The sequence below is a fragment of the Equus przewalskii genome, chromosome 13 (assembly GCF_037783145.1).
Source record: "Equus przewalskii isolate Varuska chromosome 13, EquPr2, whole genome shotgun sequence".
Classification (NCBI taxonomy): domain Eukaryota; kingdom Metazoa; phylum Chordata; class Mammalia; order Perissodactyla; family Equidae; genus Equus; species Equus przewalskii.
The window spans coordinates 84,977,253-84,998,800 of record NC_091843.1 but is presented as its reverse complement, the minus strand read 5'-3'; the positions used below and the strand labels follow the sequence as shown (position 1 = coordinate 84,998,800).

Genomic DNA, 21,548 nt, shown 5'->3' with positions numbered 1-21,548 from the left:
CAGATTTAGCTGGAAAAAATCCTACCCATTACCTTCTTTTGTTTGATACACTTCCTGTTAGTGCACTGTGATTGCTTGAGAGGAGATTAAGGCATCATGAAAATCTAAGGTATTTTCATAGTTATAGACTTATAACGAACTTTAATGTCACTTCAACTGCTGGTCAGAGGAAAGGACTACCAGTTCCTAGAATACAAATTTTGAACCCAATAGAAACAAAATAAGTAGTTACAGATCTTAGCCTTCAGATAAGAATAGTTTGAGGACCTGTTTCACTTCTTCAGAAGTGTAGTTTTTTTCTTTAAGTAAAAAATGAGAGTATCAGTTCCAAACAAAGATGATGCTTAAATAAGGGAAATTGTTGTTTTGGTAGCTTCACTTTGATGGCTAGCCATTTTCCTCTTTAAAAATTTTGATTTGGGTATATACGTATTTCCTTTCTTTTGTTTCCTCACTTATAAAATGAGGAATATTATAAAACCTCAAGTCTCTTTCCGTTCATGATTAGTAATTTAATTTAAAGTAAGTTACTAGTCTTTGTTTCAGCTAAAGTAAAATGAAGAGAGAGAGAGTGTATCTAGGGAGGTTGATCGCTGCTTAAACAAGAAAAACAGGGATTTTTTGACATGTTCATATTCCAGGACCTTAGCCTTTATTTTGGAACTTCAGAAGTTAAATTTTTTTCAGCACCTTTAATGAAATTCATCTCTTCAGAACTGATTTATACTAATACAACTCACACAAAAATGAATTTAGGGGCCGGCCCCGTGGCATAGTGGTTAAGTTCACACGCTCCGCTCTGGTGACCCAGGGTTCACAGGTTCAGATCCTGGATGCAGACCTACACACTGCTCATCAAGCCATGCTGTGGCGGCATCCCACATACAAAATAGAGGAAGATGGGCATAGATGTTAGCTCAGGGCCAATCTTCCTCAAGCAAAAAGAGGAAGATTGGTGACAGATGTTAGCTTAGGGGCAATCTTCCTCAGCAAATAAACAAATAATTAATTAATTAAAATTAGAAAATATAATGTGAATTCAACAGTGGAGCATAAGAATATTACCAGCAAGCATACCAGAACATCATTCAGGGGTTAATGCATTCCTGCCTCACTATACAAAGGTCCATGGACATACACATTACTATGTCACACAACGCAAATATAAATTAGGGTTTATTGGTGGAAATTTAGAAATGGAGAAGTAGCAGAGCACACAAATCCTTCACGCTCCCACAAAAAGTCATACTTCTTCAAGGCATAGATGGACTTCTATAAGGGAAGGGCTCCTGGAGGGGGGCAGTGCTTATGTAATGCTTAACTTATTTATGGGGAGAGGAGGACATGGAAACAAAAGACAGGATTGAGTACCTTGTTAGAGAACTGGAATCAATTATAAGAAAGGGAATTCTAGAACTGGAAAATACAATACCAAAAGATAACACATTTGATGATTTTAGTAGCAGATTAGACACAGTTGGAGATAGAATTAGTGCACTGATAATAGATTGGAAGGAACATCCAAATGAAGCACAGAGGAAACCGTGAGAAGTTCTAACTTCTGAAAATTGGAATCTCAGAAGAAGAGAAGAGCAACAAGGGACAGAAGCAATATTTGAACAAAGTGTGGTTGAGAATTTTTCAAAAATGATGAAAGAAATCAATGTACAGATTCAAGAAGCTGTACAAACTCTAAGCAGGATAAGATTCCTAAGCACATGATAGTAAAACTTTTGAATACTAAAGATAAAAACAAGATCCTAAAAACAGCTGGGCAGTGTTGGGAGGAAAATCCAGATTACCTTCAGAAAAACAACCTCACATTAACAGGTGATTTATCGGTGAAAGAACGAAGATAGAAGACATTGGAGTGATATTTTAAAAGTGTTGAGAGAAAATACCTGCCAATCTAGAATTTTTTACCCTGAAAAAATGTTCTTCAAGAGTGGAGATGTAAAAAGACTTTTTAATTAAAAAGTAGGGAGAATTTGTCATGGGCAGACTTATAGTAAAGGAAATCCTAAAGGGAATTAATTCTTCAGGGAGGAGGAAAGTGGTTCTGGGGAATGTTGGAGATGCGGGAAGGAATGAAACACAATAGAAAGATTCAGTACCCAGGTAAATCTAAATGAATACTGACAGTTTAAGACAATAATAAAATTATGTCTATGAGATTTTAAAAACATTTATAGAATTAAAATATACAGTTACCATAGCATGTAAGTTGAAATTAAAGTGACTTTTGTTTCTTATGTTGTCTCAGAAGAAATAAAAATACCAATTTTTGCCAGACATTAATGAATCAAGGATGCATGTTGTAATCAGGGTAATCACTAAAAGAATAGTAAGGGGGCCAGCCCCATGGCCAAGTGGTTAAAGTTCTACCTACTCTGCTTTGGTGGCCCAGGGTTCACGGGTTTGGATCCCAGGTGCAGACCTGCTCCACTCATCAGCCATGCTGTGGAGGCATCCCACATACAGAGGAAGATTGGCATAGATGTTAGCTCAGGGTGAATCTTCCTCACCAAAAAAAAAAAAAAAAAAAAAAAGAATAGTAAAATACAACTATCAAGCTCTAGAGAGGGAAAGTGGAATAATAATAAATATTCAATCCAGAATAGGGCAAGAAAGGAGAGAAAAAGTAGCATAGAATAGGTAGTACAAATAGAAAGCAAATAATAAGAGAGAAGATTTAACCCCAAATATATGATAATTATTTTATATATATTTATATAAGTTATATATAAATTATATTATATAATATATAAGTTTTTATATATCATATATTAAATTTATTATTAATAAGCTTGATAAGTTATATTGTTTATTATTGTTTTAAACTTATATGTTTTTATATAATATATATTAAATTTAAATGGACTAATTGCTCCATTTAAATAGTCAGAATTGATTTAAAAAATCTTTGTGCTGCTTATAAGAGACAGAGCTAAAATATGAGGATACAGAAAGGCTAAAAGTAAAAATGCAAAAAGATATATCAAGCAAACAACCAAAAACAAGCTGGTATAGTTTTATTAATATCAAAGCAAAGCTTTATTAGTATCAAAGTGTACTTAGGCAAAAATAATTTTGTATAGATAAAAGGCTCATTTAATTATGGTTAAAAGTTAAGGGGCTGGCCTGGCGGTGCAGTGGTTGTTCACATGTTCTGCTTCTTGGTGGCCCGGGGTTCGCAAGTTCGGATCCTGGGTGCAGACATGGCACTGCTTGGCAAAAGCCATGCTGTGGTAGGTGTCCCACATATAAAGTAGAGGAAGATGGGCACAGATGTTAGCTCAGGGCCAGTCTTCCTCAGCAAAAAGAGGATTGGCAGTAGTTAGCTCAGGGCTAATCTTCCTCAAAAAAAAAAAAAAAAAAAAAGTTAAATTTTCCAGAAAGATATAACTATTCTAAATTTACTTGGACCTAATAACATAGATTCCAAATATATAAATCAAATATAATAGAACTACAAAGAGAGACATATTCATAATTATAACATGAAATTTTAACAGATCTCTCTCAGTATCTGATGGAACAAGCAGTTAAAAAAATATCACTAAAGATAAAGAAGATTTGAATAATACAACTAATAGTCTGACTTACTTGACACACACAGAACACTGCTGAAAAACTGCAGGACACATGTTCTTTTCAAAAACACATAAATTTTCAAAAAAGAAAACTTAGCCATATAGCCATAAAACAAGTCTCAACAAATTTCAAAATATAACATAAAATAAATTCTCTGGTCTCAATGCAATTAAAGTAGAAAGCACTAACAAAAAGATGACTAGGAAATTGCCATGTATTTTGAAATTGAGAAATACATTTTAAAATAATCTCTGGGTCAGATAAGAAATCACAATGGAAGTTCAAAAATATTTTGAGATTAATAATAATGAAAATACTGTATACGAACTTCTGTGTGATACATCTAAATCTCTGCTTAAAGAGAAATGCATAGCCTTAAACTCAAGTATTAGGAGAGGAGAAAGGTGGAAATTAATGATGTAAGAATGTATCTCAAGAAGGTAGAAAAATAATTGCAAATTAAACTCAAAGTTGAAGAAAGGAAATAATAAAAAGCAGATATTTATGAGATAGGAAACATCAATAAAGCCAAACTTCATTTGAAACGAATAGCAAATGATAACCTCTGGAAATACTTATAAAGAAAAAAAGGAGAAGACACAAATAATATCAGGAATGAAAAAATGGATAAAATTTTAGATCTTACAAAAATGTAAAAGATCCTGAAAGGATATTATGAACAAATTTAATTCAATGATTTTTTAAAAATTTAGGTTAAATAGGTCAATTCTTAGAAAAACACAACATACCAAAACTGACACAAAAAGAAATTGAGATTCCAAGTAGTTGCATAACTATGAAATAAATTAAATTGCTGATTAAAAACCTGAGCACAAAGAAGACTCCAGATCCAGATGACTTCACCGATGAAGTCTATTAAACATTCAAGGCAGAAATGATAGTCTTCCACAAATTCTTCCAGAGATAGGGAGGGAGAGAACGCTTCCCAATTTGTTCTTGGAGGCAGCACAATCTTGATACGAAAACCTGACAAGCACATTTTCAGAAAGGAGATTACAGGCCAATTATTCATGAATATAAGAGCAAAATTCCTAAACAAAGTATTAGTTAACAAAATCCATTATATTAAAAGCATAATTTATCAGAACCACATGGAAGTCATATCAGGAGTTCAAAGTTGGTTTGACATCTGGAAGTCATTGTAATTGACCACATTAGCAGAATAAAGGGTATGACCATCTCCATGGTTGTGTAAAAATTGATAAATGAAATTTTAACATTCATTCATTATTAAAAAACCTCTTAGCAAATAGAAATAGAAGAAAACTTCCTTAATCAGATAAAGATTATCCTCAAAAGGAAGCAGAAGTGTTTGGCACTCAGCTCTGATATCAGTCTATTCTTTCTTTGATCTAACTCAGACCTGCTGAACCTTCTCCTTGCCCAACTCTGAAAGTGGAAAGAAGTGAACTATCCGGGTCATCAAGCTGTGTTTCTCCTCACTCCCATAGATATATCTACATGGAAAGCACAGTAATAATCAGAAGGTTACTCTGTGAGAATCAAAGGAGAATGAATGAGATGATGTTCATAGCCAATATCCATTAACTATGAAAAGCTGATGTATACATCTTTGCGTAGATGAGAATACTTGTGTTCCTGGGTAAGAAATACATTTCTGAACTGTCTGGGGACCATTTCTCTTCTCAAAAGGGATTATTTCTTTAGACTGTTTCTGTTTAGAGGGATCGTTTCTGTTTAGGGCTTGTTTCTTTAGACTGTTTCTTTAGACTTTTTCTTTAGGGTGTAATGTGAATACTTAGGCTATGGTTTTACACATGCTAATATAGTCATCTCTGATTCCTTTTGGCTATGTCACTCTTCTGTTCCTTTGCTTCTCTCTGATAATCCAGACATCCCAAAATACTTTGGGTTTCTCAGTGAGCCAGGCTGATTTATTCATATATACATTTTGCATATCCTGTGGCATTTTCCTGGAATGACCTCCCCATCCTCACACCACCTCCGCTCCTCATCCATTTGTCAAACTTGTATTTCTTCCTCAAAATCCAACTCAAGGATCTTCCCTCTGTGAAGTTTTCCCTTCTTTATGTTCTTGCTGTATCTTTCCCATCTTCTGTAATTGTACTTATCACACTATTAAAATGTTTGGTTCTGTCTGCCTATTAGAATTTGAATTTCTTGAGAGAAGATTCTTGGTCTTTATATTTGTATTCCTAGTATTTAAACTCAGTGAAAGTTTATTAAATGGAGAAATAAATGAGCGAAGCAGTAAGCAAACGATGGAGTGACCCACCTCAGCAGGGCTCTATCTTTTTAGGGTCACCCTTTGGGCATTCTGCTAAGCTCTCGTGAACTCATCCTAGCTAGTAACGAAGACTTCTCTGGTTGAGTACATTGAATTTACAATCAATAATTAACTCTAAATTGAATTTATAATTGCTTTTGTAATATTACTATAATCGTGGGCATTCAAAATGCTGACTTCCAAAATGCAGGTCATAACCTTAATTTTTAATTTCATCCTGCTTCTGTTAAGTTAAACAGAAGGGAGAAGTGGTAGAAGAAATTGAAAATTCTGAGGAATAACTTTAATTAGGTATGTAAAAGAACCTGAAAAGACATTTTAAAATAAGATTCAGTCCAGAAGCAGGATAGGGTATTAATTCCTAATTAAGATCAGTAGTTTAATACCAAAGCAAATAGGTGAGAGCAGAGTTGCCGGGGAAATGGAGAAACTAGTTCTTCCCACTGCTTTCCAGCCCTTTTCCCTCATGGCATGTGTAGGAAGTGATATTATTTATGGCACTCTGGGGTGAATGGATGAGGCTGCTTGCTATTGAAGGCCAGTGGCCCATGGGTCCTCGCTGCCCCAGGCTCCACCTGGCTGAGGGAAGAGCTAAGATCAGATCTCAGCAATCCAGAAGCCCTCTGCAACGGACTGCTGGGGAAACTCTGAAGTTTAAGAAAGATGAGTAGGATGTACCTGCAAGGATTTTATGGTTTTGGCTCTCAGCTTAACCTAACAAACTAAGTTCAGAGTAAGCAAGAAAAGCAGGTACCATTTCAGTTTCCTAGCTGGATTTGTTTAGGCAATGATTTCCCACTCTGGCTGCATATTGGAGTCACCTGGAAGCTTTTAAAACGTAAAAACAGCAAAGCTCAGACCCTACCCTAGTACAATTAAATCAGAGTCTCTGTGGGGAGGGGTATGGGATGGCATCAGTATTTTTAAAAGGTCCCTACTGGTGATTCTAAAATGAGTCCAGAATTAAGAACCACTGATATAAGCATTAACTGATGATAAAAAAAATTATTAGTAAGGGACCTAAATTCTAACTATGTGTGTTTTTAAAAAGTGCCTTAATTTAATACTTACGCTTAGTGGCTTTCTGGCATAGACAGTTTTTTGGTTTTGTTTTTGTTGTTGGAGGAAAGGTATAAGGCAGTCAGTTGTTTGTATTTATTTCAATGTAGCCATGTTCTCAGAAGGGCTTAGCCCGTGGAGTTTTCATCTTAAACTCAATGTTTATGAAGTAATGGCAAGTAGCACTGCGAATTGGTCAGGAATGGTAGCTGCGGAGGCTTTAAACTAAGCCTTGAAGAGTAGACAGAGTTTAGATTCAGAAAAGGTGGAGTAAGGTGGGGGCTATGAATTTTAAATGGGGGAACAGTGTGGGCACAGGGGAGGAGGAGGGATAAGAAAATTCCAGAGAAGAGTGCTGCAGAGTCTGAGACAAGGGCCCCGCTGCAACTGAAGGGGCAGCCAAAGCCAGCCGTCTCTGCAGGGGATATGAGAGCAGTCCAAGGAGACCACTTTTCAAACACCACTAGCAGTTGAGAATTACCACGCGCAGGCTCCCTTGATCTTAGTCCAAGGAGTGCATGGAAGGCCTGATTACAGATAGTGTTTATTGAGCGCTAACTAGACGCCAGGCACTTTTCCTAAGAATTTCATGTGTATTAACTAATTTAATCCTCACAGCAACTCTGTGGGGTAGCTTCTATTATGATCCCTGGTTTACGGATGAGGAAAGTGCAGCACATAGGCTGATGGTTTTAGTGATGTCTCTATATTCAGGGGCCTGTTTTCCCTTCATGGCCCTGACTCAGAGTCCCCATGGTATATTTACTGGACAATGAATTATATAAAGTAGCAATGTGCCACGTCGGGGTAGGGTAGAAGTGGGTACTTTGAAATAAGGTCAGCTAGGGAGCAGAGAGCTAAGTATTCTGAACCTTTTTTTCTACAGGTATGAGGAATTTACCGAGATTTTTGAGCATGGAGAGGCATGATGAAAATTTTTGGTAAAGCTGGTCTGGAAAGATGGCAGGATGAGTTGAGGGTAGGGGAGGGTAGGAGGTAAATGTGATACCAGATGACCAGTTAGGAAGCTAATGAAATAATCCAGGGGTGATGTGATAAAAAAAACTAGGTCAGGAGGGTGGTAGTAGTAACAGGGCACAGATGCAAGAGCCATTATGAAGGTCCTGGGACTAGAGAGGCAGCCTAGTGACTGGGTGAGCCTCGGGTGGTCAGGGGGCAATTCTAATAAGGGAAGGTGGTGAATTTATTTATTTATTTATTTTTTTGCTGAGGAAGATTTCCCCCGAGCTAACATCTGTGCCAGTCTTCCTCTATTTTGTATGTGGGTCTCTGCCATAGCATGGCTGACAAGTGGTATAGGTCCATGCCTGGGATTCAAACCTGTGAACCTGGGCTGCCAAAGTGGAGCGTGCCAAACTTAACCAATATGCCACGGGGCTAGCCTCAAGTTGGTGAATTTAACCTGAGCTTTTCTGTGAGTTTGCAGGATATTGATTCATTCCAGCCTAAGATGTGTTATTGTATTTGGTATCCTGACTTCAATTTTTAAAGTTTATTTTGGATACTTCCCTATTGTTGATGTGGATGGCAATATTTATCTGTATATTGTAACTTCACATTAATTCTTTACCTAGTAAAAATATGATATTTACTTATTATAATATGTAATTAATAAAATGTTATTTTTAATGTTATTATTTACTCTAGGTTATCAGACCAAGATGAAGAGGGCAAGACCAAGCAGACGTGTATCATATCAGACCCTTCCTTTTCCATGGTGACAGTTCAACGGGAAGATAGTGGAATAACCTGGGAGACCAATTCAAGCAGGTCTTCCACTCCTTGGGCCTCAGAAGAAAGTCAGACTTCTGGTGTGTGTAGTCGGGAAGGGTCAACTGTGAATTCTCCTCCAGGGAATGTTTCCTTTATTGTGGATGAAGTTAAAAAAGTTCGGAGAAGAACATCTAAGTCAAAGCATGGCTCACCATCATTGCGTCAGAAAGGCAACAAAAAAAGAAATTCTTTGGAATCCCAAGATGTTCCAGCAAACAAAAAAGATAATCCTTTAATTTCAGAAAGCCAGATACTAAACAGCCAGAAAGAGAAGTCATCTACTGGCATTTATGATAAAACGAGAAAAAAGAAGACCGCCTCCAGTACCCCTCCTATTACTGGGGCGATATACAAAGAGCACAAGCCATTGGTGTTGAGGCCAGTCTACATAGGAACGGTGCAGTACAAGATTAAGATGTTTAATTCAGTTAAAGAAGAATTAATTCCTCTACAATTTTATGGAACATTGCCAAAGGGTTACGTAATTAAAGAAATACATTATAGGAAGGGAAAAGATGCATCCATTACTCTAGAGCCAGATTTGGGCAATCGTGATTCTAACATAGTTTTCAAAACAGGCAAATTAGTAGCCCAAAGCATAGAAGATGATAGAGAAAAAGAGCTTTCTTCACCTTGGAGAGGTGCCCTCTCCAAAGGATCAAAGTCCCTGACCTCTTTATTGCGTCAGGAAGATCATAAGAAGATTGACGTTGATTCTCCCCTCAAGGCTGCATCTGCCACCATGCACACAGCCTCCTCTTATACAAGTAATGACACAGCAGAACAAGAAACAGAGCTCGGCCCTCCACAGTCAGTGCTGCAACAGCCAGGCCCTGAAGCAATACCCCGGGAAAGGAAGGCTTCCTTTCTTCCACCTGATGCATCTGCCACTGCCTTCCTGGGAGCAGCGAAGGGAGAATTTGAGCCTGATTCACAGGAAACGGTAACTCCAACGCATGACTCTTCAGTCTCCCCACCTTTGATGGATGAGGAAAAGAAGGAAGATGCGGATTCCGTTGACCATTCCATTTCACTGAAGACAGAGAGGGATTCTCTGGAAAGAGCTTCACGAAGTCTGGCAGCATCTATCCAGGAAGGTTTTGGCCCAGAGAGAAAAGAGCTGGACCTGACTTCACTAGAAAGAGCAGGACCGGTTTCAGAACAACTGACCCCTCCTCATCTCGACCTGACGTCGCTAGAAAGAGCAGAACAGGTTTCGGAAAAACTGACCCCTCCTCATCTCGACCTGACGTCGCTAGAAAGGGCAGGACCGGTTTCGGAACAACTGATCCCTCCTCATCTCGACCTGACGTCGCTAGAAAGAGCAGAACAGGTTTCGGAAAAACTGACCCCTCCTCATCTCGACCTGACATCGCTAGAAAGGGCAGGACTGGTTTCGGAACAACTGACCCCTCCTCATCTCGACCTGACTTCGCTAGAAAGGGCAGAACCGGTTTCGGAACAACTGTCCCCTCCTCATCTCAATGTCAAAGGAGAGAAGGAAGAAAACGTGCCTGAGCCATCCATTTCTCTTTCTGAACCGCTAGTGTCAGAGAAACTGGAGAAAGCAGAAATAGAAACTTCTCTACCAGTAGCTGCTACCCATGAACCTGAAGATGCTAATGTAGTGGAAGAGGAAATCATAGAACTTGATTACCCAGAAAGTCCATCAGTTTCTGAGAAGCCCCTTTCACCATGTTTGGCCCCTGAAGTGGAGCAGAACAAAGAGGAGACCATTCTACCATTATTGACACCAACACCTGAACGTGTCGCTTTGTCTGAGGAAGAAGGAGAAGAAAATGAATCTGTTTCTACTGATTCTGCTTTTGTATCAGAGTATTCAGTCCTACAGGATTTGAACCATGAACTAGAGAAGCAAGAAACTGAGCCAGTTTCTCCATCCAATGTAAAAGCTGCATCTGAACCTGCAGTTTTGTCAGAAGAGGAGAATGAGGAATTTGAACCTTATTCCCCAGCTTCGGCCTCTGCATCTGAACACTCTCTCTCACTATCCACCACTGAGAAGACTTCTGAATGCCAGTCCCCACTGTTTTCAGCGGGTGCATCGGAACACATGGTCCTCTCCAGTGAAGAGGCCTCAGAAAGTGGACATTACACACCAGATTCCACATCTCCTTCTGAATATTCAATTCCATCGCAGGCAGCAAAAGAGTCACTGAGGACATCAATTGACCACACGTCCCCATTAAAATCGGAAGCTGTTTCTGATCACGTGATTCTGTCAGAAGAAGAGAAGAAAGGCACTGGATTGTATTCCCCAGATGTGGCCTCTGATTCTGAACACTCTTTTCTATCATACACAACTGAGATGACTTCTGAATGCCAGTCACCACTGCTTTCAGCCACCCCATCCGAGCATGCAGTTCTATCAGAGGGAGAAGACTTAGGAAGTGAGCATTTGACACCAGATGCAACGCTGACTTCCCAACATGCAGTTCCACCAAATGTAACACACGAATCGCCAAAGAAAGTAATCGATGATGTGTTCCCATTAAAATCAAAAGGTGTTTCTGAGCACATGATTTTCTCAGAAGGAGAGAAGGAAGACACTGGATTGTATTCCCCAGATGTGGCCTCTGTATCTGAACTCACTCTCCTGCCATTCACAACAGAGACGACTTCTGAATGCCAGTCACCACCGCCTTCAGCTGCTACATCGGAACACGCTGTCCTACCAGAAGAGGACCTAGGAAGTGAGCATTTGACACCAGATGCAACGCTGACTTCCCAACATGCAGTTCCACCAAATGTAACACACGAATTGCCAAAGAAAATAATTGATGATGTATTCCCATTAAAATCAAAAGGTGCTTCTGAGCACATGATTTTCTCAGAAGGAAAGAAGGAAAACACTGGATTGTATTCCCCAGATGTGGCCTCTGTATCTGAACTCACTCTTCCACCATTCACAACAGAGACGACTTCCGAATGCCAGTCACCGCTGCTTTCAGCTGCTACATTGGAACACGCTGTCCTATCAGAAGAGGACCTAGGAAGTGAGCATTTGACACCAGATTCAACACTGACTTCCCAACATACAGTTCCACCAAATGTAACACACGAATCCCTGAAGAAAATAGCTGATGGCGTGTCCCCATTGAAATCAAAAGGTGTTTCTGAGCACATGGTTCTGTCAGAAGAAGAGAGGGGAGACATTGGATTGTATTCCCCAGATGTGGCCTCTGTATCTGAACTCACTCTCCTGCCATTCACAACTGAGATGACTTCTGAATGCCAGTCACCACTGCTCTCAGCCACCCCATCCGAACATGCGGTTCTATCAGAGGAAGAGACAGTAGAATTGGAGCGGTACACACCCTCTTCCACCTCTGCTTCTGAATTCTCAGTGCCACCATATGCAACACCAGAATCACAGGAGGAGGAAATGGTCCACAGAGCTCCTTTAAATCTAAAAGGTGCCTCCTCACCCATGAATTTCTCAGAAGAAGAGCAAGAAGACATTGGACCTTTTTCTCCAGACTCCGCATTTGCATCAGAATTCTCATTTCCACCTTATGCAACTCAGGAAACAGAGAAAAGAGAATTTGAGTGTGATTCTCCAATATGTTTAACATCACCATCTGAACACACTATTTTGTCTGATGAAGACACTGAAGAAGCTGAACTTTTTTCTCCAGACTCAGCATCACAAGTTTCAGTCCCACCATATAGACCAGAAACAAAGAAAAATGAAATTGAGCCTGATTCACTGTTAACTGCAATATCTGCTTCAGGATATTCTGGCTTTTCAGAAGCAGATGAGGAAGAAATTGCATCAACAGCTGCTACACCTGTACCTGAGCATCTCAGTTCATCAGAGAAGCAACAATCTGAAACCTCCCCTTCGGTGTCTGTACCTGAAGACTTGAGTCTGCCACCTTCAACAAATAAAGCAGAGGAAGCAGAAATTAAGCCAGATGTTCAGACAACTTCAGCATCTGTATCGAAATATATCATTTCAGCACAGAAGCAGATAAGGCAAGCATCATTAGAAGCTGAGTCTGAAGACTTGATTCCGTCATATTTAACCAATGAATTGGAGAAGGGAGAAATTAAGACTAGTTTATCAGTGGCTGCAACACCTTCTTCTTTCCCTGCACAACCATCCATGGCAAAGGACGAAACCAAACCTGTTTTGCCTGCAACTCAGTATTCAGTTGCACCTGATTCAGTTCATGTGATTAAGAAAGAACAAGAACCCAAAGCATCACTCACTGCACAAGCTGCAAATGAACAGATGGCTTTGTTAAAAGTTAAGAGTAAGGAAGAAATTGTGCCCGATTCTCAAGAAGCTGCAGTGCGTGTATCGCAGGATCAAGAAATGGAGCCTCAGCCTCCAAATGTTCCAGGGTCTGGGATGAAATATTCAGTTGTGCCTGACTTGGTAGATGAGCCAAAGAAGGATGTCAAACCCAATTTAGCTCCAACTGTGACATCTGAACTAGAACAGAGAATGTTGTCAGAGAATGAGCCTGAAGTAATAAAACCATATTCACCTCTAAAGGAAACATCTTTATCTGCACCTGAGATTTTATCAGCAGTGAAAACGGAAGTGAAACATGATTCTGAAATAATTGGGACACCTAAGGGTCTGCACTCAGCTTCTCCAGGAGTGGAAAAGCATATTGAACATGGACCACCTGCCCCAGAATTTTCAGCTTTGTCAACAGAAATAAAGAAAGAAGTTGAACCCAGTTCTTCAATAACCACAACGTCTCTAACTAAGCATGATTCAAGCTTAACCAAATTAGCAAAAGAAGAAATCCTAACAGGTTTATCTCTTAGCACCCCTATAGAACATCTAATCTTAACAGAAGTAGGAAAGAATGAATTAGAAAGTGGTTTGCCACCAGTGGTAACATCTATAGATGAGCATTCACTTCTTAAAGAAGAAGAAAAGGCAGCAATTAAAGCTGGTTCTTCTCCCACTGAAATGGCTGCACCCAAACGTCCAGCTGGGTTGGAAGCAGAGAAGGAAAGTAAATTTGAATCATCTCCAAGCATATCCTCTAGATCAGAGCATTTTATTTTCTCAAAGGCAGAAAGTGAAGAAGTTAAACCCGGGTTGCCAATAACCAAAACATTGTCTTCTCAACATTCAGATATATCTAAGGAAGCAAGGGTGGAACACGAACAAGGTCTTTCATTTCCTACAGCCCTCGACTCTGAACATTTGGTTTTATCACAGAAGAAGAATTCTGTGTCTGCCTCAGAGGTGTCAGAGCCTGAACATGGGCTTTTGCTCAACCTAGGTGGTGAGATAAAGAAAAAAGAAACTGAACTTCTTTCCTCACAAAACATGTCACCCATACCCAAACATATAGTTCCACGAGGCAAAAATGAGGAAATGGCAAGTTCTTCTCCCGAGTCAGAAAATTTATTGTCAGACGATTTAGCTCCGATGTTACCACCCCTCAGTGATGACAGGAACAAACAGGCAATGGAGATGTCTCCTGCAGCACAGGGGGGTTTCCTGTCAGAAAAACAAGATCGTGCTCTGGCAGAGCTCTCTTTGGAACCTGAAAAGAAAGACAAACCACACCAAGTATCAGAATTACCAACTGCTGAGGCAGAATTCACTAGTGGTGTAGGGAGGCAAAGTGGATCCATAGATACAAAACAAATAAAATCTCCCATAACTGAAACAGGGGACTCTGTCTTAGAAAAGGGCTTAGCTGAACTTAGGAGCAGAGAAGAAGGAAAAGAAGAAAACAGGGAACTTCATGCGTCAACTACAGTGCCTGAAATTTCAGAGGTTTCATCGTACCTTAGGGAGGAACCTCAGAGTCAAGAAATTAAGCCTTTCTCCGCTAAGGTAGTCAGCTTAGGGTCAAAAGAAGCATTTACCTCTCTAGTTGAAGGAGACAACCCAGAAGAACGTCAGCCACATACTTTTTCTTTAGAAGAATTATCAGAGGAGTTGAACCATTCAGCTGACTTTAAAAAAGGGGAAAAACAAAAAATAAGCCTGTTACTGCCAACAGGAAATTTGAAGGCGCAAATGGCGGGAGATATTGTAACTAAACTAAATGAAGAAACAAACCAACCACATTCAATTCATGTACCCCAGAGTATAACAGAACCATCAAAGATCGCTTCTACTGACCTCCTTGTGGAAGAAGAGAAGCCTGAAAAAGCACTTCATTCAGATCAAACTGTGAAATTACCTGATGTAAGCAGGTCTTTTGCAGATAAACAAGATCTTGGTATTAAACAATTTTTGTTTATGGAACAGAATTTAACTCTGGAAGAATCAAAATCATTTATGACAACTGAGCCTGCAGATGTGGAAGAAACACAAATGAAAGAGGCCCTCATTTCTTCAAAGGATGAAAACTGGATGCTAGAAAAGCCAGAAAGCACTTTGGCAAGTCATGATGACGAAAGAGCAGTGGGATCTGTGCAGCTGGGTTCCTCTGGCAGCAGTGATCTGATGACAGGACAGCCCAAGGCTGCTCTGTTGGATAAAGACCAGGCATGTGAAGTCAAAAAACAGGTTCTGGCAGATTCTGCTGAGGAATCTCATTTATCATTACAAGAACCAGTATCTACTCTTGATACCTCCAGTGGTAACGTAGAGACCCTATCAACTAAAACGTATCCTTCTGAAGAAATAAAGCTGGCCCCCGAACCAAAATCTTTGGTTCTGGCTGGAAATGTAGAGAGAAAAGAGGCAGAGGTGAGGCACATCCTTTCTTTCGTGGGGAGTGAAAGGTTGGTATCAGAGAAGGCAAACACAGAATTTTCTAGGCCTTGCAAAGAAGAGAGCCAGGAAGAAATCAAACTACCTTCTGAAATAATCCTCCAGGAACCAGGGTCTGGATCATCAGTGGAACATGTCAAATCAGAAACTATTCTCTCTCCTGCCAAAGCAGCCCATTTCCTGGCAGAAGATGCAGAACACGCAGCTGCACTGGGCAAGGAAAAAGCAGCACACAGGAGCATATCTCCTTTACCTGGAGAGAAGCCACTAGAAGAATCAAAAATGGGTCAGTCAAAGGTTGTAGATGATGATAGTAAGAGAGGGAAACCAGCATCTGAAGTGAAAACACCCACACAAATAAAACCCCTCTCCTCAATCCAAGAAAATGAAGAACATCAACCCCCAGAGTCACCTGAGGTGTCACCAAAGCCACCTAAGCAGCCCAAGGACACTGAGCCAGCCCTTGCTGAGGAAAAGGGAAAGAAAAGAATTTCGTCTTTCACGTCATGGATGTCCCGCTGGTTTTTTGGATCAAGCACTTCAGATAACCAAGTTACTGAAAAAGAAGATTTAGAAACTCAGCCAAGTCCATCTGTAGAGGAATCAGGGGCAGTGACAGAGCCTAAAGGTGTAGCTCCAGCTGACTTGAATGCAACGGAGAAACCAGCTGATCGTCTCTTACCAGAGGCAAAACTGGAAACTGCTGAAAAATCCAGAGATGCTTTAGTTAAATCTGGTGAAGGTCAAGACTTTAAAGAGAAACCCACATTTTTATCAAATGTAGAAGTTTTACAACAGCCAAAATCCACCTTTGAGGTGTCTAATGAAGATTATGGGAAGAAAGAAATCCTAGACTATTCAGAGGAGGGGGACCTGAACTCAGGAGTTACTTCCGCTGGTAGTAAGGAGCATCTTGGAATTCAGTCTTATTCTCCCATGGGTGAGAAATCCATTATGGAAGAAGCCAAAAGTGCTGTTCCTCTTCATGTCACTGATAGTAAAAGAGCCCAGAAGCCAGAAATCTCTCCTCCATCTAAATGGAATATTTCTATATTTAAGGAAGAGCCAAGAAGTGATCGAAAAGAAAAATTGCTTTCTTCATTTGATGCAGCGGATAAGGTGCCACAACAGCCAAAACCAGCTTCATCTAGTTTTGCAAGTGAAAATATCACAAAGGAATCAGAGAAGCCAGAGTCAATAATTTTGCCGGTAGAAGAATCTAAAGGTAGTTTAATTGATCTTGATGAAAACAGACTAAAGAAAGAAATGCAAAAACCTACTACCTTGAAAATTTCTGAAGAGGAAATAAAATTCAGGTCTGTTAGCCCAACTGAAGAGAAAGAAAACTTGGAAACCAGATCATATTCCTTGGCAGAAAAGAAGGTGCTGGCAGAAAAGCAAGAAACTGTGGGGACCCCATTAGAGCTTAGAGATAATAATGAAATAGGGAAGCCACAAATTACACAAGAATCTAGCCCTATTAAATTGGAAGAATGGAAAGCTGCTGCTGTGCTGCAGGAAGTCCATCAAAATGAAGACCACAAAAAAAGACACCAAATTATTGAGGAGGAGAAAGGAGAAGAAGACGAGAAGCAGTCACATGTATTTTCTGAAGGAAAGAAGCAGCAGGAAATTCAGCCGTATTCTGTGAGTGTAGTTAGGTCTCTGCCTGAAGAATCAGATATCTCTTTAAGTCATTCTTTGGGTGAAACTCAACCATTTTCATTAATTAAAACTACGTCAATTACTGAAAAATCGGAAACCAGGATCTCAGAGGCTCACCCAGAAATCAGGGAAACAAAGGCAGCAGAAAGCCCACCACATCCATTAGAAGAAAGTGAAGTTTTGGTGGAGAAAAGCAAGACTTTCCTTCCAGTGGATCTTCCATATCGTGGTGAAAGAGACGGCCATTCTTTACCTAAGGAAGGAAATCTGGTATTGGAAAAGTCGAGCAGGGATAGGGTGAGTCACAGTGAAGAAAAGGGACAAGTCACAGTGTCAGAGCTGTCAAAAGCCGGTTCAATAGACATCACAAAAGAAAGTATGAAACAAGGATCTCCATCTAAAGAATCTGAAAGGATTTTAGATCGTCCTTTTGATGAAACAAAGAGCTTAGAAACACCACCATATTTGTCATCATCTGGGAGACCACAAACACTTGTTTCAGGAGCTTCTCCAGAAATCAGTACAGTGAAGAAACAGGAAATGCCATGGTCAGAATTGACTCCAGATAGGCCTACAGTCCATACTATTCAAACATCTAAAGATCAAACATCTGAAATTTCTAAACAATCTGTTCTTATTTCAAAGCACTGCTTGGAAGCTGTGGAAGATGCTCATGTAAAGGAACCACGCTCTTCAGCAAGCAGCAACTATGCTCAATTTATAACTAGTGCATCAGCAATCAGTGCCGATAAAGTGGTTTCTGCTAGGGAAATATCCAAGGAGCCCGAAGACACGTATGTAAAAGATGAAGAATTTACAGTGACCAGTAAGCCAGCTGGACTTTCAGAAGATCAAAAGAGCGCCTTCAGTATCATTTCTGAAGGCTGTGAAATATTGAATATTCATGCTCCTGCATTTATTTCTTCAGTTGATCAGGAGGAAAGTGAACAAATGCAAGATAAGTTAGAATATTTGGAAGAGAAGGCCTCATTTAAAACTATATCCCTTCCTGATGATAGTGAGGTGGTTGCTTCCCCTAAAACATTACAGAGTAAATTAGAAGATTCTGATGAAAAAGTTACATCATTGAAAGAAAGTAAACAAAAGGAAACTCATAACACAAAAGAGGAGATATCCACAGATTCAGAAACTGATGATTTAGGCTTTAATCAGCCCACAACTCCCAGTGAAGAGGATTATTTTGAAAAATATACTTTGATTGATTATAACATCTCCCCAGACCCAGAAAAACAGAAAGCTCCGTGGAAATTAACTGTTGAAGCAGAACTCTCAAAGGAAGTTACAGAAGAAACTGTCTCTTTCCCAGAAAGTTCAGAGGAAAGTGCCCTAGAACATGAATACGACTTGGTGAAATTAGACGAAAGTTTTTATGGAATGGAAAAGGACTACAGCAAATTGTCTCACCCAGAGACCCAAAAGTCTTTGGATATCCAAAAATCAGCTGACAGAGATGCTCCAAAGAGCATCAATAGAGATGCAGACTTGAAGTCACCCGGGATGCCTTTATTTGATGCAGAGGAAGAAGTTTTGTCACAAACCCAGCTATTTCCTACCACTGCTAAAGCCATTAATCCTGAACTTCTGGAGGAGCCACCTGCACTTGCATTTTTATACAAGGATCTGTATGAAGAAGCAGTTGGAGAGAAAAAGAAGGAAGGAGAGACAGCTTCTGAAGGTGACAGCGTGAATTCTGAGGCATCGTTTCCAAGCAGAAGTTCTGACACTGATGATGGAACAGGAATATATTTTGAGAAGTATATACTCAAAGATGACATTCTCCATGACACATCTGTAACTCAAAAGGACCAAGGCCAAGGTCTGGAAGAAAAACCAGTTGGTGAGGATGATTCATACCAACCAATAGCTGCAGAAGGGGAAATTTGGGGGAGGTTTGGAACTATTTTGGAGGAGACGAGTCTGGAAAAGGAACAGAAAGCAGCTTACAGGGAAGGAGAATCAGAAGGCCCTGTGGAGACCCTTGACAAGGTAGCTGTGCAGAAGAAAGCTCCCGTCACTGAGGAAGTCAGAGTGGTTACCCAGAAGATAAGCTATGCAGTTCCATTTGAAGACACCCATCATGTCCTGGAGAGAGTAGAGGAAATGAGCGGTCAGAGTAATGAAGCAGCAGACGCAAGTCCAGAGGTCAATCTGAATGTCCCAGTACAAGTGTCCTTCCCAGAGGAAGAATTTATATCTGGTGCAACTTATGTTCAAGAAACACTGCAAGAAGAACCTAAAATAATGGTTCCACCTGAGCCAAGTGAAGATAGGCTTCGCAATAGCCCTGTTCAGGATGAGTATGACTTTGCTGCATCCCTGAATTATGAAGTGGTTACTCAAGACACTTTATCAGAAGAACTGTATTCAGAATCCACACCTGAAGATGTGTTCTCTCAAGGAAAGGAATCCTTTGAACACATCAGTGAAAATGAATTTGTGGGTGAGGTGGAACAAAGTATGTCTGCTGAAGAGGAAGAGCTGGGCAGAGAGAAGACAGAACAAGACCAATTATCATCAGAGTTAGAAACTGAGAAGGAACAAAAGGAATTGAAAAAGCCCCAGATTGACACATATTGCTATACTTGCAAAAGTCCAATTTCTGCTGTTGACAAGATACTTGGCATCCATGACGACCATGAGGTTTCATCCCTTGATACAGCTATAAGTGCTGTAAAGGTAAATAGATTTAAAGCATATAAGTGTGTAATCATACATATAAATTTAACTTGTTTTCGCATTTTCTCAATTTAAATAATGACCGATATTTGATACATTTATCTTTAGGCATAATAGTCAGTCTAAAAGAAAACTAAGCATATTTCCCTAAGCATTTAGTTAAGATCAGTTTGGCCACCATTTATGGGGTATACACTACATGCCAGGTATTTTTCTAGAGTCTTGGATACCAGGATAAATAACACAGGGTCTCTGCCTTTGAGGGGTCTTATCTTATGGCAGTAGCCCATAACATTATCCAAAAGAGCCAAACAATTTTAAATTAAAAAAATATACTTTTGAGCATAAAACACAATTTGCTTTCTATTATCTACAATATCATTCTTTAAAAATACACATTTATTTTAGATTGAGCAATTTAATTGCAAGTTTTATAAAATACTCAAGACAGTAAGACATTTAAAATTTTGGGTTTCTCCATATTTCCTCTTTATTTATAAAATTGATGTTAGAAATGGAAAACCTTTGCATTCTTTCTGGCTATGTCTATAGACTCCCAGTGTTAAAAGGTTAGTCACAAGACATATCTTTATAGTCCACATAAATACTCCATATCCCCAGAGATGCTATTGGAAATCAAGGGCTTACTCTTTGTGATTTCCATCTTCCTTTCAATAGTCTTCTACCTGGAATCCACACTCTTGTCTCTTCAATCCATCTGCCATACAGTAGCCAGACTGATCTAAAAATGCAAATAATAAGAATTGAGCACTTCCTGTATGCCAGGGTCTCTGTTAAGTTCTTTATTTACAAGATATCTTTTAATCCTCACAACAACCCTGCCATTGTCATCAATTTGCAGATAACCAAATGGGCTGAGATAGTTTAAATGATTTGCCCAAGTCATGGAAGACAGAACTGGGGATGGTACCCAGGTCTGTCTGAGCTCCTGCTCTTGACTGTGTATCTATGTTATTCAGCTCAGTGCCTTGTTAATGGTAGTGATTTTCAATATGATTATTTAATGAGGCCACTGTTCGATAACTGCCAGACTCATTTTGATTCAATAGGATAACATATTAGAATCTTGGCATTTTTTCCCCAGAAAATTAATGCTTCTCAACTTGTCTGATATTGATTCTATTTCTCCAGGGTGAAATTTTATTGAAATTTTACCTAGTAAAGTTTGGGGGGAGTAAATGGAACAATGTCTTTTATGAAATCTCAGCATCGGGATGCATTAACACCCATGAAAGGTGCCCCATTCTTTGAGGATGCTTGGTTTTGTTAACTAACGACTGCTGGGCACTATCAGCAGAAAGAAGACTAGATTTCTTCAGTCTTCTTAATTATGTTTTGTTTGTCACTATGATTTTTAGAAATTAAAAACTAATTCTGTCTAAATATTGTCAATTTAAAAGAAATTTCTTTTTTTTTTCGGAGGAAGATTAGCCCTGAGCTAACATCTGCCGCCAATCCTCCTCTTTTTGCTGAGGAAGACTGGCCCTGAGCTCACCTCCGTGCCCATCTTCCTCTACTTTATATGTGGGACGCCTACCACAGCATGGCGTGCCAAGCGGTGCCACGTCCACGCTGGGGGTCAGAACTGGTGAACCCCGGGCCGCTGAAGAGGAATGTGTGCACTTAATTGCTGCGCCACCGAGCCAGCCCCTAAAAGAAATTTCTAAAGCAGGGTGATATTATGTCTCCTTCTTTAAAACCATT

General features: G+C 39.7%; 1 protein-coding gene across 1 annotated transcript in view; it reads left to right on the top strand.

Annotated features, from left to right (window-relative positions):
- CMYA5 (cardiomyopathy associated 5) overlaps nucleotides 1-21,548 on the top strand; it is an 84,481-nt gene that overhangs the window by 23,423 nt on the left and 39,510 nt on the right. The window contains exon 2 of the mRNA XM_070571540.1: nucleotides 8,612-19,823. Coding sequence (XP_070427641.1) covers nucleotides 8,612-19,823 — 11,212 coding nt within the window. The remainder of the gene's footprint in view (nucleotides 1-8,611; nucleotides 19,824-21,548) is intronic.